The sequence below is a fragment of the Rutilus rutilus genome (assembly GCF_951802725.1).
Source record: "Rutilus rutilus genome assembly, chromosome: 7".
NCBI classification, from domain to species: domain Eukaryota; kingdom Metazoa; phylum Chordata; class Actinopteri; order Cypriniformes; family Leuciscidae; genus Rutilus; species Rutilus rutilus.
Window position 1 is genome coordinate 34,230,386 of NC_140221.1, and position 27,831 is coordinate 34,258,216.

General features: G+C 39.1%; 1 protein-coding gene across 5 annotated transcripts in view; it reads left to right on the forward strand.

Annotated features, from left to right (window-relative positions):
- The first annotated feature begins 4,815 nt into the window (after positions 1–4,815).
- Positions 4,816–27,831, forward strand: part of emid1 (EMI domain containing 1) — a 72,987-nt gene continuing 49,971 nt past the window's right edge. For 4 of the 5 annotated variants that reach the window (XR_014627964.1, XM_084414382.1, XM_084414381.1 and 1 more), the window contains exons 1-3: positions 4,844–5,444; positions 13,313–13,426; positions 14,299–14,402. Coding sequence is in view for 4 of the 5 variants with exons in the window: in XM_084414382.1 (XP_084270508.1) it covers positions 5,281–5,444; positions 13,313–13,426; positions 14,299–14,402 (382 nt within the window). In the remaining variant the exon portion in view is untranslated. Of the gene's footprint in view, positions 5,445–13,312; positions 13,427–14,298; positions 14,403–27,831 lie in introns of all 5 variants that reach the window. The other variant, XM_084414383.1, reaches the window with a different exon arrangement.

Consider the following 27,831-nt stretch of genomic DNA (forward strand, 5'->3'; position numbering starts at 1 on the left):
TTCGCTTCACTTTCGATTCAATTTACAGTCTATTAAATTGACATTCGATTCACATTCATTTAACATTTGTACAATCGATAAGATTCACATTCTATTTAATTTACATTTCATTGACATTTGATTTCGATTCACGTTTGATTCGATTCGAATATTCAATTTGATTTACATTCGATTCACATTTGATTTACATTTGATTCACTTTTGATTCGATTCACATTCGAATCACATTCAATTCAGATAGGATTGGATTTTATTTCAATTCAATTTACATTCGATTCACTTTCAATTCAAATCACATTCTATTTACATTCTATTCAATTCACATTCGATTCACATTTGATTCGGTTCGATTTACATTTGATTAATATTTGATTAACATTTGATTTATATTTGATTCACATTCGATTTTATTAACATTCGATTCAATTTTAATCAATTCGATTCACATTTGATTTTGAGTCGAATCACATTCCATTCACTTTCAATTCAGATTCGAGGTTTAGAAATGCACCTAATTCTGAAGTGAAGACATAATATGCTAGCAGACAGTACTCCATATGAGAGAGAAGTCTGTGGAAGGTGGATCTGGAACTGAGTTCTGTCCAGGTATGTTTCTTATGTCTTACGGCAGCCACAAGCGTCCGTCCGGCTTGGCAGATGACCATTACAGTTACTGTTTGAAGTGAGGTGCATTCACAGTACTCCAGTTCTGTTTTAATGTTATTCATTTTAATTTCAAAGTACTTTATTATTATCATCTGCATTATGTTGCTAAGTGGGACCCCTCTGTAGGCTACTGTATATCGAGTCTCCTCAATGCAGAATTAAACAAGATGGTCTTGTAGGACATTGTCACAATCTCTAGTCACCATGCCTGTCACCTTCAGCACTACATCTCCCAGAATCCTTCCTGGTCCAGGTCCACCACCTGCATGCATCACACAATCACCTCCAGCTGTCATCCATCACCTCATCACCCTCATCAAGCACCACACCCAGTTCACATGCAATCATGGTATGGTCTTGTCAGTCTTTACACGAGTATACTTACCTGACTACCCACCTTCCTATGCCTACCTTTCATTGTCCTCCTCCAGAGACTTGTTGCCTTTTTTTAAATATGAGATTCTGTGCAAGCGCTTTGAATGAGAAGGTAATTTCTAAATAGGTGCATAGACTGCCTCCCCAATCAGTGATTGTAAAACGGCATCGAAAAAAACATCAAAAAATGTAATGAATCCCTTATATGAAGCAAATATTGCATCAAAATATAAAGTATACAAATTAATTTTAAATATTTTTTTAATCATTCACCCATCATTCCTGTTCATGTGTCAACACCCCTCCCACTCCTTTCAGTTGTTTACACTGTATGAGATGCTTGATCCACGCCGGTTAATTCATGATGACAAGCTATGAAACAATAGGCTATAATCAATAAGTGGATTATTAGATAGGGGGAACAGCATCTGAATCCATTCCACCTATAAGGAATGACTACATAAAAGTTTTTTTTTTTGTATTATTATTATTGAATTTCTAACCAAATCTTTTGGTTTCATAGTGATGCCAAATTCTGTGTGCTTGCTGGATCCACCAGACATCATGCTGAACCCTGTGAGCATGACAGTTTAAAGCACTGATTTATTGTCAAGTGGTGATTATTAATGAGTTTAATTAATGGTTTCAGGTTGAAGGCCCATCCACAGTTGAGAAGGATGAGGAGTATGTTCAAGGAGCTCTGAGGTATAGGCATAGATTTGCACATTATATATTTAAAAGCCTGTGAGGTGCTAATAGTGTGTATTTCCCCAATTATTATTATTATTGGCTGCAGGATGCTGACACCCGTCTAGAGCCCTCTCAGTCTGGGACCACATCTGACCAAGTGAGTATTAAGAAATTACAAAAAAGTGCCAAGAGCACTCAATCAAATTACTTACATTTCTGTTCCTACAGAACCCAGAGAACATAAAGGGAGTTTACAAGCACTATCTCCTGAAACAAATGGAAGCCATAGATACTGTCATACAATATAAAAACCTCAAGATAAGAAAGTTGGAGCTGGAAATCCAACAGCTAGAGAAAAATGCAAGTAGTACTGCCATATATAAAACATTGACACGTGACCTTTTTGTTTTTTGATAACATTTAATTGTATGTTTTCACCCCCAACAGGCAGCTTCAACCTGAATAAAAAAAACTAATTGTGACTTGTGTGTCTGGTAAGGGGAAAGTTTAGGAGAAAGTGAAAACTTACCATGGTTTGGAGCGTATTAACCAAAATAATTATTAGCATAACTGTCTCTTATAACCCTGTCTGTTTAATTGTCCTCAAAAACAGCCTCAATGCCCCAGTCTTCCTCTACAACCATCCTTGGTTGCTTCTCTCTCCTCAGACAGGCAATGTTATGTAGCACAACACATGCCACTACAATTTCACATGCCTTTGTGGAGTCACTCTGAGGTAATTCAGGCACTGGAACCTTGACTTGATGAGCCCAAATGCCATCTACGAGCTCTTGTGCGTGCATGGGCAGTAGTGTAGCTGTGCCTCAGTCTGGGGCTCCTGATAGGGAGTCAAGAGATAAGGCAGGCATGCATATCCCTTGTCTCCCAGCAAAACACCTGAGAATTCACCTGAATAGAGTATTTATTTATTTATTTATTACATTGAAATTGGAGAAGGTATTTTAAAGTTGTAGTTTTTGCTATATGTTAAGTGACTAACATACCTTGTGCCAGTTGGTGGGAAAGAGAAGAGTCCTGAAAGATTCTGGAATCATGCACTGAGCCAGGCCATTTTGCCTCTACATTTGGGATGAGGCAATCTGCATCACAGATCATCTAAATAATAAAAAATGTAGGTCACTGGAATTATTACTGCATTTGTAATGAACAGAACACTGGTGCCCAGCTTATTGTACAGAACAATCGGTTCTACAGTAGCCTACAATGTCATCTCAGTGGGCCGGTACCTGACCGTACATTGATGATGTCGTGTAGTGATTTCCTTTCACGCGGACCAGACGGACGCTTTATGCGCACGTGGGTGCAGTCCAGAGCACCGATAACATTTGGGAAAGCTACAAAAGTTAAGTGTTTGTCTTTCAATTGCCATGTCTAACAACAGTCAATAATATTTCCATTTTCTATAGGCTATTATTTGAATTTACCAGCGATTCCATAAAAGGCCTGTTTAATGGTACAAATCGCTCTGTGGCCAGGGAAGGTGATGAACACATTTTTTTTTTAAAGACAGGTAGCCTACACAATTCGTACAGAGCGGCAAACCGATGCTTTGCTGATATTCTCTGCATCTCCGACTGTGTACAAAAATGTTCCGCTGGCAAAAAAGCGAAGTGCAATTCACACTGTCTGCGGGACTGTGAGCGCTTTATTGCGATGTGTGGGCTCAGTAATCTACAAATATATGCTGGTATTGTCAGAAAAAGCCAACGGGTCTGCCCTGTCCCTGACTCCCTGAAAGTAGGCTACGTTCTCTTTGAAATGCCCTGCGTATGATTATCGCTCCCTCATTCACCACATCATCAATGAAAGGACACACCATGATTATGCGTCCGACACATGGGTTGAGCTCCCTAAGACATTTAATTGATTCATTACAAAAATCACACCAACTAAACAAATGTAACTACTTTACATTTGTTACTATTTTTGTATGTTAGAATTTATTACATATTAAAGTGCATTTCCTTTCATTTTTGGACTGATAGTGGTTACATAAAATAAAATGGCAGCATGCCAGAGAGTCAGAGCTAATGTCATCACATTCCCAGCGGGTCAGTGTTAACGATAAGCATCAACTCAGGCTTAGCCTGATAGTTAGCCTGCCCCGGTTAGTTTCCCAGAATAAGTTGCCAGAGTAACTGAGTTTGAACTATTTTAAATTTGCTTCATGAAACAGAATCCACCGACAATAAGTCTAACCAAAATAAGCCTGTCTTTTATTCTAATCTTGTTTTATGGAACAACCCTCAGGTTGATATTTTCACAACGTTTCTAAAACTTTTATTGTTTACATTATGTTTTTAATTTTAGGTGTGGTTTCTTTTAAACGTTTTTTTTTTAAACATTGTAGCCTACTGCAACATTACCTAATTCCAACCTAAATACAATGTTAACGTTTACAAAAAGTTGTAAAAACATTTTGTGTTTGCTGGGTGGATTTCACCAAGTAGGCTTAGTTCCGGAATCAACATCTTTTTTTTTTTATCCTGGAACAACATTTCAATCAACCAATCAGATTTGAGGATTTTTTTTTACAATTTATGACAAGTTTAGGCTTACAAACAAGGTTAGGTGCTTCTACATCAGTGTTATTCACCTATCATTTCCCTTTGATTTTAGGGATAAGTTATGGATAGGTTTAGGTTTAGGGGTAAGGATTATAGGCCTATAAGAAAATAAATGTGTGTGTATAGCCTATATATATATAGCCTATATAAGACATAAAAAATAAATAAAAAAACACACCAGTGAAACAATCAATTGAAATTAAAGTGTCATAATCAAGTCACATCCATAGTGACTTTTGATTGCAAACTTTGGTATACCGGTCATTTGAGCATATGTGAGACATTATTGAGATCTCTATTGCTTGGAGAAACAGCTGAGATTTCTGTAGGCTGTGGATTTGCTTATTAGCCTCTACTGACTGCATTTTTTAAAACGAGACCACTGCTTTTTAAACAAGGACGCCATAAATCCATTTGTTTCATGTCTAAAAGTTTTCACTGGAAGAGCAGGAAAGGGGGAGTGCTGCATGAGAGGACAGAGAGAGAAAGAGGGAACTGGGCTGGGTAAAAAAAAAAAAAAAACTACACGGGCTGTGGGACTCAAGGCGACTATAAAACCGCTTTCTTGCCCATTGTGTTGATGTAGTCAAGAAATATACCGTAACGTAGCCTACCTACAGAGACGGAGATGGAGGCGTGAGGCGGGACCGGTTTGTGTGGCTGCTAAGAAACGTTTGTCTTGCGGTTTGCGAGCAAACTTTGCGAGGATATTTATTTGTGGCGGGGTCTGCCGATGACAGTCCTCTGAAACTTTAACTCTCGTGATTGAGACGCAGCAGATAAACAAGCCTTTTTATTATTTTAATGCTCGTAAAATAAACGGCAGTTCAGAAATTAGTCTTGCGAGTCTTATAGCCTACCTGTTCTCTAGTCACATTTGCGAGATCAGCGGGTCAATATTAGAAGAGTTTTTTTTTTTTTTTTTGCTTAGTGGGCTCTCCGTATAGTTGACGCGGCTGAAATGGGAGCGCGTGTCGGGCGCTCGGTGTCTCCGGTTCACCGGAGCTCTTTCCTCTTGTGGACGCTGCTGCTGATACTGTGGCTGACATGCGTCCAGGGGACGTGGGGGCCCGGAGTTTACAAATACCAGACCGGGACAGCACTCCACAAAGATCTGTCGAAAAGGTACGGTTTATATGACATATTGAAATGACATAACAGAAGTAACATGACAGTTGAAGTTTTAAATAGTTTCGAGTCATGTTTACCATCTTTTCCCCACATGAACACACATTTTCTAATGTTTGCAGTCAATTCAAATCCTAAAGGATTTTAGTGGGGGGAAAGTTTTTTTCATAGAGTTTGAGTTACCAAACAAGAGGTAAAATAGTCTGTAAATAATGAGCTGAGACCAGTAAATTAATATTACTTCAATGTTTGTTGAGTCAATAACATTTATTACCAGTTTGAAAATCCAGTTTAAGCTTGTCAGCTGTGCTTTGGAACATTATGGGTTTTAGCTGGTCAAAGTCATTAGCTGATCCAAGTTAGCACACCAGCATAAACCAGCTTTAGATGGTCAAGCTGGTTTCTGAAACGACTGGTCAAGCAGCTGACCATCTTTAAACCAGCTAGAAACAAGCTACCATGTTTCAAAAAACTGTTTAAGATAGAATTTCCAATATGAAATACAGCAGAGTTTAATGCTAATTTGTAAATTACTACATTTACTGTATTTTTTATAGAAAAATATTTGATACATTGTGAGGATAATCTGTTAATCAGTTGTACACAGATTGTGCATCTACAATAATATGCTGATTTCTCTGCTATCAACTAAATAGCCCTGTTGTGAGTCTGGCAGTCTGTTTCCTCTTTCCTGACATGAGGAAACACCCATCTCTCCTGTCAGCATGTCTGTCTATGGTTTATTCCAGTTAAAACATGCAGAAAATAGATTGGTATCACTGTCCAGACTCATTCTCAACTTCAACTCGCCCAGAGAACTTTTGAATGATTCCACGTTTTCAAAGTCTTACTTGCAGGTTTGTATTTCTAAGCAAATGCTAAATCAGACGTAATCAGCTGTGCTTTTTTTAATCAGTATACAATCTTTTTCATTGCTTTTTTGAGACATAACAAGGCAAGAAATTAGACAAAACATTCAACATATAAGCCCTCCACTTCTATCCAGACTGCATCACCTTGACTGACCTGTGACAACAGTTTATGGCCTTGATCTGACCCTCATATCTTCATGCAAATATTTACTCTGTTTGGGTAAATGGCTTCGAGTTGTTGTGGGTGGGATGTGTCTCTGAAGTACGCAGGTGTGGAGGAGTCTTTGCTCTCTGTGCTGAAGGTTTGATCTCTCACCCCTCCTCCCGTCAGTCACAGACTGATGAAACAGACAGTGTTTACTAAACACATGCAGCTGCATCGTCTGCATGCTGCGAGAGGGAAGTTTATTGCACTGCTGTATGATGATGATGCAGAGAGGAGGGGTCACAGACATCTTTGAGATGCCTTGGATAAGCAGCACTGTTTTCTGAGAGGTGCAATACAACTTTAGATATATCTCATCATATGTAAAGAAATCAATAATATAAAAGAAATCAATAAGCAATATCAGATAAATATATCTTAACCAGTTCAGTGCTGTCATAAAATATATTTCAAATTTGCACAATTTCAGTGTGACTAAATGCTTTAGTCTGACTGAAATTGAGAAGTCTAACTAACAGACCTACAAAATGTGGTTGTAGCTGGGCTTCATCCAGCATAAATACAAGTTAATCAGAATATAATTGTCCTTGGAATTGTGCTCTTGCTCTGAAAGATGCACAAAATATATTTAATCCTTCACATATTCGATTACACATTGTGTCGTGCATACCTTTACTGTAGTTCAGCTATGCACAATCCTACTGTACATAGATTAAAACTGCACATTTAAACGTACTGTATAGATACCAGCCCATGATGATGAATACAGAACTTAGTTTCCCACGCTAGAGCACAGAGGAACAGTTTGTTCTACTTTCCAAAGCATCAAGAGAGGCTGAACACAACAGGCATATGAACTCTTGCCATAAATCATAATTAACCCCGATCCACATCCTAACCTTTACCCTAAACCATTTTGCATATGGCAAAGACAATGCCTGAAATATAAATGTCCTGAGAAAAAAAAAAAAAATCAAGAATATCTGTCTAATTAGGGGCCGGTGAAGCCGAACACAGTTGGGGGTTAAGTCAGCAGCTATTTCCTGTTCTGCTCGGCTTCACTGCCCTGGAGAGCAGCACTCAGGGTGGGAGTGTGAGACTTGGGGCCCCAGAGGGACCTTTAGCTGCTGACCCATCAACACCAACAAGCATACCTCCACCCTTATTCTGTCTCCACGAAAGCAGTGACACTTTGATGCTTAAGTATTGCTCCATGGGTTATACAGATTAGATATTTTTGTTTACTTTATTTGTTTTTCTCTTCTGCATTGTAAGTCGTAAGTTCCGCATTGCAAATTGTACAAAGGAAGAGGGCATTTTTATTTGAGATAATATGTTGAGTACAAGAGACTTAACTTGATTCAAGGCCCTGATATACTCACACGATGTACAAAGTTCTTTTTCGTTCTTTAAGTAAAAATAACTTTGCAGCAATATGCTTTTAACAAACGTCCCGATGCCGCCACACTGCTGAGAGTTTAGATTAATAATATGTGCTGCGCTCTTTCCTCTCAATAACAAACACACAATAGAAATGACAGTGGTGAGAAAACAGCAGTTAAGAAAGCATCTGATCATAGCAATGTGGATATGTTTGCACAAGCTCTGCAATTCTCCGGCATCACGTAGACAGATGAGGTCATTCAATTTACATTGTTATAGTTTGATTCTAAAGTATATTTGAGTCTACAGACTGTATAGATCTGGCTAGAGACTAATAGTTTGAATTATTCCATTTTCTTTGCATGACACATTGACATTAATGTACAGAATAGCTCTTTCGGCATTGTTCTGGACATTGTATAAGCATTCATATCATGTGTCATTGAATGGAAGAAAGGCTCTCTGGAGTGCGCGCGTAAACTTCACATCCTTTTGATTTTCCCGGCAAAAATGTCCCGAATCCTTCACATAAAAATCAGGCTACAGGCTTTTATAGACAGCCTAGGAAGTTGAGGAAGGTCTTGTCTTTTAACTTTCGTTACAAGCTGTTTACACATTGGCGATAAAACATATACATATAGCCCCTTTAAGAAGAATTTTGTGAATCTGGCCACTGTTTTAGAAATAAAAATCTTCAAAACTGAAAACAAATGCTGTATCACCCTCATTTGATATCAGATATAAATAAAGATTGTCACATGGGGTGAAGAGCATGACACTCAGATCAATCAATCAAGCAATCAAGGTTTCACTGTGAGGATAGAGATAGCCTAATTAGGGAAGAATGCACTGATCATCTTTATGATCTATGGGAGTTTCTGTGTGCAGTCTCACTCATCCATATTATTCGCTTCAGGGCTGTTTTCCCTCAAGACTGGTCCTTAAATCCGACTTTGGAGAAGGACTGTCTCCCGCCTTGGCCTTTGACCTGTCCTTTGAACCAGTCTTGAGCAAATCTCAGGAACAGAAGAGGGTACTTGTTCATTTTTTGCTTTGCTTTGTCGTTCTTTCTCTTTTTTTCTCTTTTAGTACTTTTTGATGCTTTCTTTCAGCAGGCCATTAATCTTCTTTGTCCCTCACTGTTTTGCCTATATCGTTGGACGTCATGAACGCGGCCTAATTGGGTTATCTTACCCCCCTAGTGCATCCCAGGAGGGCTTCATTACTGACCCGATGATGAAATGCTCTCTTTCCAACCCTCCTGTCCAGCTGCCACAGCTCTCTATTGTCTTCTTGTTCAAACTTAATTTATTTGCCTCCAGAGTCAATAATCTTTGTAGTCTGTGCTACATTGCGGGAGTCAACATTTGAGTCTCAGCGTTGTCTCACGCGTTGTGTGTTGAAAGCTAGCATTCATGCTTTAAATGAAGCGTGCTGTTTTTCATCTTGTCTAAAATAAGGCAGTTTCATGATCATTCCTCTAGTTCGAATGCATGTGTGCGTTGTGCTGCTTTTATTTTATGGCTTTGTCTTGTTTGCTGCTCGCTGCACGCTGAGTTGCACTCAGTCCAGCTCTGTGTGATTCTTGCCATCCCTTTCTGATTTGAGTTGTCTCCCCCTTACAGTCTGTGCTATGATCTGTGCACAATGCAGAGTTATTTATTAGGTTTCTGGTCCCATGTGTGTATGCAAGGAAGAGAGTCAGTCTTTCGATCTGTTGGCCAAGTGCATGTTAATGCCAGTGAAATGTAGCATTGCTGGGCTGTTGAAAGCATTCACACCTTTTAACTTGAGTTTCATTACCTACCGCATATCTGAGAGAGAATTAAGCTATAAGCAGTTTGTTGCAATGAAGCTTTCAGTGCAATGTGTCTTAATCTTAAATTGCACTAAATTAATGTGCTATTTATTTATTTTTATTTATTTATTTCAAAGAGCACTAAATTTATTTATTAAAAAAATCTACATTGCACTAAATTTATGTGTTAAATTGGTAGCCCTGTTATTTTATTAATACAATAATATAATATTATTCATACACATCCTTTCACTGAATGATATAGTCCCTGACATGTAAACGATTGGAAAACAATATTCTATGGGTTATATTCTATTCTAAATGTCTTAATATTTTTAAGGCACAACAGTAAGTAAGAATTAGAGTGTGGGTTGATAACTGGGTGACCCCTCATAAACGCTTTGTGAAGGAAAGATGTTAGATTACTGGAATAATGGTCTAAAAGTACTGCTCCTCCTCTTTTAACCCTCTGTCTCTCCCTGCCCCGAGGTTTAAATCTGGATCAAAGCAGAGTTTAGTTGGCTTTGCCTCCATCTTTATGTTCAGAAAGCGGGCGAGGGGTCATTTCCCATTGAAAGGCTTTTGTGCTGTGTGTTCCCTATAAATCCTCTCATTAGATCATATGGGAGCTGGACTGTGTCCAGAATCATCTAGTTTTCATGAACATCCAAAGAATGCCATGCACTATGTGCTGTTTTAAAATGGAGAGGGCATTTTGCGTGGATTTTTACATAGTTTTGTGTTTTAGATTCGAGGGGCTAATTGAAGTTACTGTTGGGGAAGTACCAAATGAAGTCAGGATCAGATGAGAGGGGAGGGGGGTAAACAATTCAAACAAATCGCCCTGTTCACTAAGCTGGCTGTGTGGGAACTGTGTTCTGATGGCTGTGCCGCTCTAGATCTTTATCTGCATGCCCATTGCCCGGACGCCTACTCCTACTATTTGGAAGTTCGGCTCATTTCTGTGTCTATTCAGTGTAGTATTTCCAGGATAAAATGATCCTAAATGGACAGAATCAGTTGGGTGGAGTTCAGAGCAACTGAAATCATGGTGAAATATGGGAGCAATTATATGTGATAGTTTTTGCTCAGATGAATTAACATGATTCGGTGTGTTGACAGAGGTGATGTTAAGGTGATGTGACTGTCCAAATACAGTTCACCCCAAAATGAAACCGCAAAATTAAATTTCTGGCATCATTTACTTATGCTCATGTCATTCCAAACACATATGACTTTAATTCTTTTTTTTAAAACAAATGAAGTTGCTTTTATTGGATGGCATAATTATGCTTTAATTTTTTTATTTTATTTTTTGTTATTTCGTTCAACCAATCATTGCTCTCTGAGTCTATGTGTATGTTTAGGTTGATTTGACAACAAAGGATGTTGATGCATGGCCTGCTTGGGTAAATTATGTGTAGTGATTTTTATTTTTTTGTATTTGTATTTGTATTTGTATTTGTATTTGTATTTGTTGTATTTATGGTAGAGTTTGAAAGTGCATTCCTGTGTTTCCTAGAGAAGGGCAAAGGTATGATTTGTGGTTCTAAATTCAATAACAAGCAGATCACAGAAATAGCCCCATGGTCTTCAGCTGTGACCAGACTGGCTTCTGTGTTTGCGTGTGTTTGTTGGCTGGGCCGGAACAGTTGGGCAGGTAGTGACCGGATAAGCCTGTGGTCACCCCAGTTCTGTTCCAGACTCTGTGTCCCGGGGCCCTTGTCTCAAGCAGGGCATGGAAACCCCCTAAAATTCATATAGGCTATGGAAATATCTGGCATTTTTGAGGGCTGGTTCTGTGGGCCACAGTTTTAGCAGGTTCTGGGAAAGGGCTGGGAAACGGCAGATGCAAGAGATGCTAATGTGTGAGCATGCCATGAGGATGGTTTCATGTTAGACCACATGTTGCTTCTGGTTACAACTTCATATACTGTACAGTATATGTATGTATGTATGTACTTTGAAAATGTATATAGATTCATCTTTGACCTGTCTAATCTGCTAGGTGTTACCTATTACTAGTATTAAATTACATCATTAAATTCATTCCTTTGCAATTGCACTGTCATGCCTTGCCACAAATGTTGTTCTTAAAAACAGATTTTGGGGGGGATTTTTTTTATTTTTATATATGTAGTTTTGTACAAACCTGCAATACATGTACATCATTATACAGCAATGTTTTAGTGTGCTTGAAAACACCCTGAAATCTACAAACAGACAATCTACACTATACAGGCAGATTGGTGCTGATTATTGAGCGTGTATGGCCCTCTGGCCTGTTTTCTTGATGTGTGATCATAGCTGTGCATAAGCTGAGCCATTGATAATAACCACTGAAGTATAGTAGATATAATGACCTCCATATGTTACACGTGCATTAACTCTCTTTGAATTCTGCTCCACATCTCTTTGACTTATGTTTGCTCAACTTGAGGCATAATGGTTCATACAAAGGTCTGTTTGAGGTGAACTTATCAATGGCTCTTTGTTTCAAGCCATTCCGTGTAAAAATCATGAGGGAGCTCAGGGGGAAAGAGATCTGATTGGTGTTTCTCTTCAAACCCACGTTCATTCCTTTCTTTTGTGACTTCTGGCATGTGCCGAGATCCTGGGCTTGGGCCGTGCAGCTTTGTTTTGGTTCTCTGTGTTACTTTCCCCCTCTCCTCTGTCCTGACTCTAGTCTGCTCCTCATCAGGGCTGGATTTGCCACTGGCTTCCCAATTAGAAGGTTCCACTTTATGTAGGGCACATTAGTGATTACCGTAGCAAACTTTCCAGATGACTTTTGTTTTCAGGCTTGTTTTCTCTCGTTTGCATTTTCCGCTCAATAATGAGACTGAAATATGACTGAAATCATACCTTGACTGGCTTTCTGCATTACATTGCTGTTACGAAGATGCCCTATAGCATGTTTTAGGGCAGGAACATATTACTCTAAATAAGCCTTTCAAAACACAGTCAAATCTTTCTGGTAGACTGTCCACTTTTCTAAGACCTTTTAAGACATTGTTTGGGTTAATGTTACTTATTTCATTTTTTTAATATTGGATTAAAATATTTGGGCACCTGATTCAGGGATTTGTCCAGCAGTTGCTTTTCAAGCTGTGTGAAGTGTTTCTCGGCTTTTCAAGCTGTGTGAAGTGAAGCCCTGATAAAAAGCAGGACAAAAGAGCCACTCTTTCTCCCAGGGACTGTGCCTCTGCTCCAGTTTTGGCTCAGGTTTCTTAAAGCTGTCTTAAATCTAGATGAGGAGCCCACACGCTCACACATGCGGGGCAGTGACCCCCTCCGTGACTTGACCTGCTTGTAGTGCTGCGGAAAGAATAAAAATGGGCGGATGTGATTTGCTAGAGAAAGGCCGCAAAGTAAACAGCACTGACAATGCTCTCCTGCCGGGCGTACGGGTCATTTAACCTGTGTAAACACCATAAAGAGTTTTCAAAAGAGATGGTTAGACTGTTGAAGTATGGGTGTCCAACGAAACATTGATCACTTTTACAGTATGTGTGAGTTGGATTAGATCATTTCATGGCCAGCATGTGCGTGTGTTATTATTCTTATGTCATCAGATTCAGAACCATCCAGTTCATGATGGGGGGCAATTAGATTGCTCTGATTATCATATTTCTCTCTCTTTTAGAAACTGGTGTCCTCAGACGGTGACAAAGACTGTGACTTGTCAGGCACAGAATGGCACCACGCTTCAGAGAGTCTATCAGACCTGCAGGTGGCCTCAGGGTTGCAATGGGGGAAGGTGAGTTTATCATCAGCACACATTCACTTTTTATGTTTTATATCATTTTGGGAACCTCTCATTGGTCACTTTCACATTTGCAGCCTGTGAAGTAAATGTGTTCATGTGTTAGTAGGACAGTAACACCGTTTCAAAAACATTGCATGTGTAAAATTATAATCCCAATCCCATAATTCCATTTTGCAGTCCTTGACAGGACCTTGTGAAAACCAGTAACTGTTGCATGATGTGCATGATATAACTGTTCAAAAGTGTGGGGTCAATACAACTTTTAAAATGTTTTTGAAAGAAGTCTCATATGCTCACAAAGCCCACATTTATTTAATAAACAGTAATATTGTACAATATTATTACAATTTAAAATAACAGTTTTCTATTTTAATATGTTTATAATAATATATTTTTTTGTAAGAATGTAAAAGTCTTTACTGTCATCTTTGATCAGTTTAATGTTATTAATTGCTGAATAAAAATAGGCCTATTGCTTTCTTAAAAAAATCTTTCTGACCCCAATCTTACATTCTCATTTCAAAATTGTTCCAAAATAGTTGTTCTGCTTTATTAAGACATTTATATGATTAAATAATTATCATTTGTACTCAATAAATAATATTAATGAATGCATGTGAATTGCAGACAATTTAGAAAATTACAACGCTAACTATATATCTAGATACATAATGAAAAGAAGAGTCATTTTCGTTGTTGGGTGATAGTGTTTAGTTTCTTGTGTGAAAGAAGCTGCATGTAAACTTATATTTAAATGTTTAGCATTTTTATATATGTAGGTTTTTAAGATTTTACTCTCTTTTAAGAGTCATCTGGTAAACATACTTTCAAACAGACTTACATTTTATGTGTGTGTGTTGCAGCTATCGCACTGTGGTCCGGCCATCCTATAAAGTTGTGTACCGCACCATCACCTCTCTGGAGTGGAAATGTTGTCCTGGATACAGCGGATCTCAGTGTGAGGAAGGTAAGACTGACCAGAGATGATAGTTGTAGCCTGATACAGAACTACATGCAGTTGTGAAGAAGGAATCTCAATGCTGTGCTCTATGCTTAGTCAGTGTTGGGGAATCTACTTTTATTTCATTATAGTCAAACAACAAGCTACTCTTTTGAAAATGTATAGTTTGCTACATTAAAGGTTAGTACACCCAAAAAAGAAAATTCTGTCAGTAAATACTCACCCTCATGTTGTTCCAACCCCGTAAGACTTAAAATTCTGATTGTATTCCGATTATTCCCTTGGCAGCATGCAGAACTTCATTTATCTCATGACTGTGACAACATCGGCAATGCTGACAATTGCTTCACTCACTTAATGTTGCACATTAAAATGGAAGATTACACATATGGTAGGGTTTGTAAGGCTAAGTAAAACGTTTGCAATATTGATGTTTTTTGTCAAGTGTCAAGGCCGGATGTGTTTTCTACCCGATAAAAACTCTTCTAATTGCAAAAATGTGTTTTATAACCAGATAGTTAAAGGGTTGAATAAAAAAAGGAGGTCAGACTCTGAAGTAGTGTGCTCCCCTTTAAATCATGAAAAGGCGTCTGAATAACATGACACTATTTTTCATCATACCTGATTAATGATTTTAAACTATGTGTTTAGATGAAGTATCTGTGATGAACTGTACATCAATAAATCACAACAATCCCATGCTATGGGAACTGCCATTCATACAGGCTACGGCGGAAGTTATTTTTTCAAAGTGTGATAAAGGCCTATACTAAATAAAACACGTAAATATGCAGTTAAAACCAAGTTAATAAAAACACTCCAATATAAAGGCAGCATTTAACGGAATCTGACTAAATATTTTATATCTGTTATATTTTTTAACATATTGCATAGGGACTGCATTTTTTTAAACAAACTAGCTTCAGAGAGAATATATTTCATCATTTAGTTTCCACAACACAGTGTGACAAAAAGCATCCATGCGGCGTTTCATCATGCTACTCTTTGGAAAATGTTGCTGGAAAAAGCTACACTATTTTGGAAACTGCTAAACTGCTGTCGCACTGCTGAGGAAAAATAAAATAAAATAGTTGTGTCTCTACTTTATTCCCCAGCACTGTTCATGGTGCAGAACTAGATATGATCTGGGAATGAGAAATGATCCACAAGTGTTTGGGGTCTGTGAGGTAGCCATGTTTGTTATTTAATGTTTACAGAGGCTCACACAAGGAGACCACCCCACAACTAATGTCCTGCCCTGACTACAGCTTACATCTCACTTTGACTTTGACTTCTTCTCGATCGCTCCACTGTCTCTGTTTGTAAATCATGCCCCAATGTCAGGAGAGCAACTAGTGGAGAAAACAAAAGAAGAGAAACAGGATGGATGGCTATTGTGAGACTGCGAAAGCATGCGTGTGTGCGAGTGAGTGTCTGATTAATGTGAGCGTGTCTCAGCTGTGTTTGGATGCTGTTTCTGGCTGCTTTGCTCTGTGACTGAGTGTGTGTGTGTTTGGCTGTATTCTCTGAGTGTCAGCCAGAACCTCATTGTGAGTCGTGCTGGGAGTAACCGAGAGGACCAGCCAGCAGCCATGAGAGTCTCCTATCCTTTCCGAACTGCACCAGGTCTTGTGTGATTTGGCCAAAGGTGGGCTCTCTAAGCTGTTGTTTGAACCAGCTGTACCCACTGACCCACTAATAGTTTATAAATTGTCGTTGGACTCTTAAGGTCCGCTAAATGATTCAATGTGGTTGGCATTCCCAAGGTGGCAAGTCTTTATTTGACTGAACTTTAATTTACTTTTATAGACAGTTTCAGCTTTAATGTGTCTTGTAAATTGCTTTGAGGGCTCTTAATGCAGTATGTGTCTGTCATGTGGTTGTTTTTGTGTGTGTGTGTACACTAAAATGTCAAGTAGTAGCTGAACGCTAACTGTACTTACTACTTCCTGTCTGTAATGCAAAGTGTATTTTCTTTAGCCCGCAGCCAATGGCTAAAGAAACTTAAAAGGATAAAATGACATTTTTGGCAACATTTACTCACCCTCATGTTGTTCAAAATACATATTTATAGCTTTTTCTTTGGAAAACAAAATGAGATGTTTTACACAACATTTGCAGTTAGACTTCATTCAGTGATTTTATTTGATTTCATTCATCCAATTCATAATTGATGCATATTTTGATACATTTATTAAGATTCATACATTTATAGTTATGTCTAGTTTTCTTATGTATAAAAAAAAGTCTGTTATTTCTGTAAATTATACAAACATGATTTTTTATTCATTATTGTTTGTGTAGTTTAATAAAATAAATCAGTGAATAGTTATAATAAATGTTGTTAATTTTATCTTATATATGTTTATATTTTATCTAATATATATTTTATGTTATTCATCTGATGGATTCAGCTAATTAATTCAGTGTCCATCAAACTGATTTAAGCACTAACTTCTGAGTTTTTGAGTTGTTTTAAATGATTAAATAAAGGAATAATTCACCCAAAAATGAAAGTTCTGAAACACAAATGAATATATTTTTATTTAAACCTGAGAGATTTCTGCTTAATAAAAAATATGAATGAATCTCAATTAAAAAATTTCAGTCACTGATCTCTGAAACTCTTACTCCCGTAACTCTCAAATGAAAGTCTTGGTGGATTTTGGGTAAACTATTTCTGCTCTTAGATTCATAAAAAAATGCAACACTGACCATTTAGTAGGTATGCGTTTATCTCAGACACACAATAACTGTGTTAACTTAGTTGAGTTGGTTAAAGAACCGAAATGAGCCAAAAGGGCAAATCCAATTTTGATGATTGCTTTTAAAGTTCCTTATTTTGGGAATGAGTTTACTTTTATCTAAATATGAAACCATACAGACAAACACACCCACACCGCCAACCAAAATGCAAATCTTTCATAAAATGACATACCCCAAAGGCTGCAGACATCCATGAAATGAGAGATAAAGTGGGTGAATTAAGTTAAATCTGTTACTTATAAGAGAGGGATGATGAAATGAAGAGAGGATACCATCTTAAGTGGGACTGTCACAAGTTAAGCTTGGTGACAGGACATGAATTACATGGACTTGATACACATGCACACATCACTATCTGATTGTGCCGGCATTTACCATCTTTTAAGATCAGAATGATGTTGTAATGTGTTTCCCCCATTTGGAATGAATCTGATATACGTTTTGTTTTCTGTTTAACTCAATGATTAATTTTCTTTAATAACTTCACAACCAGGTATAATTGCAATCAGAATTACCTTTTATTTCTTGAAAGAATTACCCCCAAAACTTTGTTTTGGCTGTTGGCCTACTGGTCTCATCCCATGCTGCACCATCAAACAGTCCGTTTGATTCAAACATGTTTTTGTAGCATTAGCATTGCCTAATTGGACTGAACCATTGGTAATTTTGTATGGGGGTGGGGGAATATCTGGTAAACAATTTTTCCCTTTTCATTTCCTTTTTTTTTTGGTTTAGTGTGTTGGTGGTTAAGTACCCATGGGTTTACACAGTGTTATTTGTGAATATGTTTAGTGTTTTATTATTTTTATTTTTTTGGTGTATAATGTGTTGTATGTGTATTCCCTGCTTGTTCATTTGGAATAGGCTGAGGGTGGAGTTAGCCCTTATAAATAGGGAACTATAGAGACTATCAGGCAGTCTTGGTCTGTTTAAGGCTGGAGGTGTGATGCTGTTGCGAATTGGACCGAATTATTTGGTGTAGCCTTTTTGCACATTGTTGCAGTTTTTGTTTTGTCCTGTTTGTACCTTTCAATGTAAATATTATTATTTTTCTCTCATTATAATAAACCACCGTTTGGAGATCCACTGAACCTCTGCCCGCTTGTTCAAATTATTCTCCCTGACCACTGGGCTATCTCTTACAGTTGGTGTCAGAAGTGGGATAACCCTGGTCATAAACAAGCTGGATTATTTTTGCTCATTGAGATGCCACCAAAGCTGAGGGGTCAGCCTGAGGAGGGCAATGAGCAAGATCTGGGACAAGGTGCAAGTGGAGGTTCGTCTGCTGCTGAAGTTACTTCATCTGGAGGAGAAGCAGCCATCACCAGTCTTTCTAAGATGTTCCAGAGCTTTATGGAATATCAGCGAGATCGTGATGACAGGCAAGAGAGAGAAACGGCCCGTCGGGAACAACAATACAAGGTCCTCCAGCATCAGGTCAGCCAGATACAGCTTGACTTTGAACACACCAGGGCTGGTGTGTCTACTTCGGGTAAATCAGCTCGAGTAATGGACCAAGAGCTACGTATGACAAGGCTGGAAGACAACGACGACATTGAGCAGTACCTCACAACCTTTGAACGACTCGCAGAAGTCGTAAAATGGCCAAAGGAGGACTGGGCTATACGCCTTATCCCGCTGTTGACTGGTAAAGCACGGGGTGCTTTTGTCTCTATGGATCCAATATTGACGCAGGATTATAATGCGGTCAAACAGGCAATCTTGTCAAAATATGAAATCAACTCTGAAACCTATAGACTGAGATTCCGAGGGCGTGAGACTCCAGTAGAGGAAACTCCCAGAGAACTTTATGTACGCCTCAAGGATCTGTTCTGCAAATGGGTAGAGTTTGACAGCTGCGACAAGGAGGACATTATGGAGACTTTGGTGTTAGAGCAATACTTGCGAGTGCTCTACCCGGAAATAAGGACTTGGGTCAAAGAAAGGAATCCCTTCACTGCTAAAGAAGCTGCTACACATGTGGAGGCCTACATTGCAGCACGAAAAGGCCCTGGCAACTATCGATATGCAGGCATGATACATCCTGGCAGGGGTAAGTCTGAAGGAACTGGGGCTGGTTTAAACTCTTATACCACTAGTCCAGCCAAGATCCTGAAGCCCATCCACAATAAGACTTATACTGCTAAGGCCCCACAAGGAGGACAACATTCTGACAGGACCGATGTTGTGTGTTTTAATTGTGGAGAACGTGGTCATACTAGCCCTTTTTGCCCCTTGAAAAAGCCCAAAACCACCAGTCTTTGTTGGGTGCCCCGTCCTAATCATTCCCCCACCCATGCCCACAACCCAGAGCCCACTATAACCGTCTTGCTTAATGGTAAACCACTCACTGCCCTAATAGACACAGGTTGCTCCCGTACGCTGGTACAGTCTCAGTACATCCCTAGAGATATGTGGAATGAGGAGGAAACCGTCTCCATTGTCTGTGTACATGGAGATAGAACAGAGTTACCCACAGCAGATGTATATATTGAAATACACAACCAGCCTTATCTGATGGGTGTGGGGGTAGCCACCAATCTCCCCTTCCCCATTTTGTTGGGTACTGATGTCCCTATTTTGTCAGATCTAGTGCAGAGCAGCACTTGGTGTGGGGTAGTTACAAGGGCCCAAACCCAGCATAAAAGGCAGGAGACAGAGATTAATGTTTTGAATGAGATGCCTTTTTCAACTGCTGACATAGAGGCAGAGCTTAAGCCCACTGATGAAGAGAGGTTAGCGAGGCGTAGGGAGGAGGTGAAGGGACTTATTGACAACGCTGACCATGTTGATCTAGATTTAGGGGAACCTGAACTAACCGAGTCTGATGTAACTATACCCAACAACTTAGCTGAGTTACAAAAGGAAGACCCCTCTCTGGTGGAGTTCTTTAAGCAAACTGAAAAGGGTTGTCTCTTGCATGGCCTGGGAGAAACCTATGTTCTCAAGGCGGGCCTTCTCTATAGGAAGAGTAGGGAGGAAGGAACTCAGTTGGTTGTACCTAAAGCATACAGGAAGGAGGTGCTTGAGCTCGGACATACGATTCCCTGGTCTGGTCATTTAGGTTTCATGAAGACCCTTATGAGAGTTTCTAAGAGGTTTTACTGGCCTAAGATGTATACTGAAGTGAAAGAGTACTGTAAGTCTTGCCCCGAGTGTCAGCTCACAACTAGTTATAAACCTCCCTATGCACCGCTGCACCCATTACCTGTCATTGATATGCCTTTTGAGCGTATTGGAGTAGATGTGATAGGTCCACTAGAAAGGAGCCAGTCAGGGAACAGGTTCATTCTTGTTATCTGTGACTATGCCACTAGGTATCCCGAGGCTTATCCTCTCAGAGAAGTCACTGCTAAGCAGGTAGCAACTGCACTTCTCAGGTTCTTCACTCAAGTAGGCATACCTAAGGAGGTCCTAACAGATCAAGGACCAAATTTCATGAGTCGCACCCTACACCAGGTTTATCAACTCTTAGGAATTAAGAGAGTAAGAACTACCCCTTATCATCCTCAGACAGATGGCTTGGTTGAAAGGTTCAACAAAACTCTAAAAAATATGCTGAAAAAGTTTGTTTCAGAGACTGGAAAAGATTGGGACAAGTGGTTGCCATACCTGTTGTTTGCGTATCGGGAGGTACCCCAAGCATCAACAGGATTCTCTCCCTTTGAACTCCTCTATGCTCACCCAGTCAGAGGTCCTCTTGATGTTTTAAGAGAGTCCTGGGAAGCATCAGCAAAGCCAGGTCAAATAAACATTATTTCTTATGTCCTAAAGATGAGAGAACAGTTGGAGAAAACTACAGCTATGGCTCGAAAAAACCTTCTTCAGAACCAAGCACGTCAAAAGGAATGGTATGATCAAACAGCCAGAACCCGCAGCTTTGAAGAAGGAGATGAGGTGTTGTTACTTCTGCCTACTTCAGAAAACAAGCTACTGGCCAAGTGGCAGGGCCCTTACCGGGTCCAACGGAAGGTAGGCCCAGTCACTTATGAAGTTTACATTCCATCGAGAAGTAAGCCATTGCAGACATTTCATGTTAATCTACTGAAAAGATGGCATGTGCGACCTCCATCCTCTGTTTCTCCAACTAGCACCAGTGAATCAAGCCCAGAGAAAACCTTGTTCATTCGAGCAGTGGAGGACGAAGAGGAGGTAGAGGAACAATACTTCCCTCTTCCTCGCCAATCTGCTCAACTAGATTTGGGCCAACTGTCCGAACATGGGAAAAAGCAATTACTGGACCTGATACCACCGGGTCTATTCAAAGAGACACCTGGTCTGACCAAAATGGTATCACACCACATTACCCTGCACAATGCTAAACCCATTCGCCAACCTGTTTACAGAATACCAGAACGACTCTTGCCTGTCTTTAAAGAGGAGTTAGAATCCATGCAGAATCTGGGGGTCATAGAGCCATCTGCCAGTGAGTGGAGTAGTCCAGTCATCTTGGTGCCCAAGAAGGATGGCAGCCTTCGTTTCTGCTTGGACTTTCGGAAGGTAAACAGTGTCAGTAAATTTGACTCCTATCCCATGCCCAGGGTAGATGATCTTGTGGAACGACTGGGACGAGCTAAGTACATCAGCACCCTAGACCTGTGTAAAGGCTATTGGCAGGTTCCGTTGACCCCAGAGAGTCAGGAAGTGACAGCCTTCCGAACACCATTTGGGCACTTCCATTTCCGGGTATTGCCTTTTGGCATCCATGGGGCACCATCCACCTTTCAACGAATGATGGATCAGCTCCTACGAGGTACAGAAGGATATGGAGCGGCTTATCTAGATGACATTGTCGTCTATAGCAAGTCATGGGAAGAACATCTGCTTCATCTGAAAGATGTTCTAGGGAGGATTAAAAGTGCAGGACTCACCCTTCGCCCTGATAAGTGTTTTTTGGCCAAGCAAGAAACACAATATCTGGGATTCGTTCTGGGTCATGGAATGATTCGGCCTCAAGTCAGCAAAATTGAGGCTATTAAGTCTGCTGGAAGACCACAGACGAAGAAACAAGTGCGGTCCTTCCTTGGACTCAGTGGATGGTATAGACGGTTTATACCAAACTTTTCTGCACAAGCTGCTGCACTGACCAGTCTCACCAAAAAGGACAAACCAAACAAGGTGGTGTGGACTGATGAATGTGAACTTGCCTTTCAGGGCTTAAAAGACACTCTATGCAAGGAGCCAATACTGCAGAGTCCTGATTTTGAACAGGAGTTTACTGTGCAAACCGATGCTTCTGAGCACGGCATTGGAGCCGTTTTGTTACAGGGGCAGTCAGGACAATTAAGACCGGTGGCTTATATTAGTAGGAAGCTCCTTCCCCGTGAGTCTAGGTACTCTACGGTAGAGAAGGAGTGTTTGGCTATTAAATGGGCCCTGGACTCCCTACGTTATTATTTGCTGGGCCGAAAATTTAGACTGGAAACTGATCATCGGGCCCTGTCCTGGTTGGGGCAAATGAGAGACACTAATTCCAGGATTACAAGGTGGTTTTTAGCTATTCAACCATTTGATTTTGAAGTCCTTTATAGATCAGGCACCCAAAACTGTACTGCGGACTATCTTTCACGGACACCTCACGAGGTGTCTGGAGAAGGGGGGGAAAATGTCACAAGTTAAGCTTGGTGACAGGACATGAATTACATGGACTTGATACACATGCACACATCACTATCTGATTGTGCCGGCATTTACCATCTTTTAAGATCAGAATGATGTTGTAATGTGTTTCCCCCATTTGGAATGAATCTGATATACGTTTTGTTTTCTGTTTAACTCAATGATTAATTTTCTTTAATAACTTCACAACCAGGTATAATTGCAATCAGAATTACCTTTTATTTCTTGAAAGAATTACCCCCAAAACTTTGTTTTGGCTGTTGGCCTACTGGTCTCATCCCATGCTGCACCATCAAACAGTCCGTTTGATTCAAACATGTTTTTGTAGCATTAGCATTGCCTAATTGGACTGAACCATTGGTAATTTTGTATGGGGGTGGGGGAATATCTGGTAAACAATTTTTCCCTTTTCATTTCCTTTTTTTTTGGTTTAGTGTGTTGGTGGTTAAGTACCCATGGGTTTACACAGTGTTATTTGTGAATATGTTTAGTGTTTTATTATTTTTATTTTTTTGGTGTATAATGTGTTGTATGTGTATTCCCTGCTTGTTCATTTGGAATAGGCTGAGGGTGGAGTTAGCCCTTATAAATAGGGAACTATAGAGACTATCAGGCAGTCTTGGTCTGTTTAAGGCTGGAGGTGTGATGCTGTTGCGAATTGGACCGAATTATTTGGTGTAGCCTTTTTGCACATTGTTGCAGTTTTTGTTTTGTCCTGTTTGTACCTTTCAATGTAAATATTATTATTTTTCTCTCATTATAATAAACCACCGTTTGGAGATCCACTGAACCTCTGCCCGCTTGTTCAAATTATTCTCCCTGACCACTGGGCTATCTCTTACAGGGACGCTCTGAGGCCTGTGAAAACTAATGTCTTATCAGTACCATGTGAGACAAACTCTGATCACAGAGAGCCCTGAGTAGAACTGACAGCTCCGTTCTGTCTCTCTCTCTTTCTGACACCACAGTGGGCTTCAGCACCCTCAAGATATCATTTGTGTCACTGGTGCAATACGCCATAGACCGAAACTAAAAAGCATGTTATGTGTGCATGAACATTTATTAGCGTCTGTTATATCAGAGACCATGAAGAATGAGCTTTATCCTCTCATATATAGTGAGACGTACCATCCAGACAGCCCCCACCTCATCTTGTTTTATAACACCGGCTGTCTCTGTTTGTGTCTACACTGGCTCCAGATCATTGTTATGCACAGGGTATGGGTTGTAGTTTGAAATGTAAAGTGTAATAGCATCTCAGATCAGTTGTGTTCTGATGTGGTGTACGTGGAATGAGGGTAGAGAGAAGTGCTACTTCGCTCAAACAATTTCTCATACACATTATCCTCACTTTAAAGCAGGACTACTTCATCAACAGCAACAAAAACTACCCTATATCTGCCGATAGCTGTTCTGTGATATAGTATCATATTTCTTTGGTACATAAAACATCAACGTTATAGCATTCATTTTTGTTTGTCATAAGAAACATTTCGAGCTGTAGGAAATACATATGACAAAATATACATTGATATGCATTTTTCCCTTCCAGGCCTGCTTTAAAGATCCTTAAAGATCTGTATGTATTTATTAATTGTTGAACAGGGATGCCAAAGATTTTATTTGCTTTTGTAATCATGTTCATGGTTGTAATCTCTTTTTCTTTTCTCATTAGTTCTCCCTTTCTCACCGGCGTCGTCTGAACTAGTGAAAACATTACATCACCGATAAGACACAAAAACATATTTGAAGTAAATGTCAAGCTTTTTATCTGAAGTACATTGCATAAAGATCAGCGTCCCACCCTCGTTCACACACTCACACGCACAAACTGCACACTGACTTTTGAACATCTGTTAGCCAGGATCACTTCAAATGTCCTCAAGTCAGTGTTCGACAGGTTTTACTCTATTTGTAAGAACATGTTGAAAACTTTGGACATATATACTCTACCATTCTTACCATTTCACACCAGTGTTTTTTGGAAAAAAAGGTCTTGAATGTTAACCAAGGCTGCATTTATTTGATCAAAGAGACAGTAAAAACAGTATAATATTGTGAAATATTATTACAATTTAAATAGCTGTTTTCTATTTTTATATAAGCTGAATTTTAAGCAGCCATTATTTCTTATAGTCTTCACATTATCCTTTGAAAAGTCATTCTAATATGCTGATTTGCTGCTCAAGAAACATTTCTAACTGTTATCAGTGTTGATAACAGTTGTGCCGCTTAACATTTTTTTAAAGATTCTTTGATGAATAGAAAGTTCAACACAACAATGTTCTTTTTAAAATAGAAATATCTGTAACCTAATAAATGTTTACTGTCACTTTTGATCAGTTCAGTGAATTATTGTTGAATAAAAATATCAATTTTATTCAAAACAAATCTTACTAACCACAAACATTTGAGTGATAATGTATGTATACATGCAAACACACACATGGGCACTGAAAATCTAGATGTGTAGCTGCCTAGTAAACACTTGAGGCCCGATGTGTTGTATGAGCTGTTATGATAGTTTTGCGCTCAGTTTTTACATACATTACTGTAAGTGCTCACAGATGGAAATGCTCAAAGGATGCAATGCAAAAGAATTCATGCAAAGAGTTGTATAAACCATAAACCACTTTCAACTGTTCTGTAATTTCTGGTTGTTCTGGTTTACTCCTGAAGAATTTTCAGTTTCTCATCTTAGTCTTTTGGATAAAAGTGTCTGCTAAATGAATAATTCTAAAAGCAAACCCTTAATGGATATCTCTTGTTACTCTGTTGAGAATTCATTAGAATTGCAAACCCCCACGCCAATACTGCACAATAGATTTGAGGATTTAAAAACCCAAAGATTAAAGAAACTGAACAAATTAGAGCATGTATTATCCGGGAAAAATTAAACACTGTCTATCAAGGCTTTATGTCAAAATATTGTTCTGTCATATCTTCTTTCAGCTCAGTTTATTATTTCAACAGAGCTCCACAGATCATGTTGTTGATAAGCGTAATGACCTAACACTTGTTAAATCATTATTTTCCCCCTCTGTGTCTCAGTGTTTTAAGAAGAATTCTCCACAGTCCTTTTTTGTTTATTTAAATAAATGATGAGGATTCATTCTGAGAGGTTTATATTCATATACATTAACTCTTCACCCTTCTCAAGTGCGTAAGAGAATCTGACTGACAGTCGGCGAGTGATTGAGAGGAAGTGAACAGCTTGTGTGTTTGTTGTGTGGGAGGACGTGTTGAATTAGCACGCTTGTCTTAGAAGTGCGAAGGGCCCCGAATCAAACCCTGGCCCTCGGTCAAAGTGAGGCTGTGCGCTTTTGATGCGCTAATTACCCGCTCGGCTCGCAGGCATGCGACGGATGCTTTAAAGCCACAGAAATGTAATCTGTGTTTTCACAGCTCAGCTCAGCTTATCGGGGGGTTCCACGCTAAGCTCTTACGCTTCAAACATCAGTTACACACACTCAGTATGGAGGCAGTCAGCTGGGAGCGTTTTTTAGCTCGTTTTTTTTTAAAGAGCACTTTATATTCTGGAATGATTTAAGTTGTCCTTAATGACTTGGGAAAGGGCCAAACCTTCAGGCAGAGCCTCATGCCTGTCTTTGTGTTTTGTGTGGCTCAGTGTGTTTATGCACCTCAAGTGAGGCACTGCATGTGTGTGAGCGTGTGTGGGAGATATGAGGTGTCAAGGAGCGCATTGTGCAGCTGTTGTGTCTGAGTGTATTTGTACTTTGTGAGCATCAACATTCTCAACGATCATCCTGAACACACATTTTCTGAAAACACAATTTAGATGAACATTCTTAACTCACCATGAACTGACATTTTGAATACACACTTTGATCGAACAATCTTAATGCGTTTGAACAAGCATTCTAAACTCGGTTTGAATGAACACTCACTCTTTGAATTAACATTCTGATGATAAACACTATGAACTAGGGCTGCTCGATCATGGCAAAAATCTTAATCACGTTTATTTTGGTCAATATTGAAATCACGATTATTTAACATGATTATTTGGTGGGTGATTATGATCAAAGTCTTATTTCATGATATGAGTAATATTAGATATCAGTGAAATTTTACAACTATCAGCAAAAACGAATACTACGTTAACTAATGTATAGCTAAGATAAATGTCCTCAAAACAATTACAGAAGACATTCAGCAATACAATAAGAACAAAGAAACGAATTATAATGTATAATAACTGCATAGTCTTCACTTCTACATTAAATATATACGAATCCTTATTAAAACTACAAAAGTTATTCATTCAAGAGCAATGAGTGATTTTATCTTTGTTGTTTGTTTGTTGTTTGTTTATCATTAATGACAGACTGTAGCAGTTATATTAGGCTGCTGTCACTTTAAGAGCTAATGCACGGATCCAATATATTGTTACACACGCATGCGTTTTCTTTCCCAACTGTTTACATTCACTTAAGACATAACCGACTGTGTTTACGGGGATACTCAACAAAACGGCATTTACATTTTTTGTAGGCTTTGTAGGCTGTTTGTCCGAAGCCCACTGTATACTTTGCTTATGCGCATTCCGCTCTGGCTTGGAGCGTGCGCACGGGAAGCTGCCTGGGGAACAGTATCTTTTTTTGCGGCTTAGTGCACGTTTAATAAAACTGTTTAATATCAAGCACATCCCGCAGTTTAGCAACATTACACTGCATTTTACAACACTCGCTTATTCGGCTGATCATAATCGTTGGAAGCCAGCCATTCTTTGAACGAACATTCTGAATACACTCTTTGAACGAAGATTTTAAATGCCGTTTCTTTCTAAACACATTCTTTCAATAAACAGTTTGAACACACTATAAACGAACATTCTGAATGCAAACTTTAAACAAACATTCTGAACACAGAATGAACACAGTTTGATCAAACATTCTGAGTGAATAGTTTGAATGAAAATTCGAAATACACACTTCTAAGGAACAATCTAAACACATAGTTTGAATTAACATTGTGAAAAAGCATTCTGAATGCAACACTTTGAATGAACATTCACAAACATTGTGAA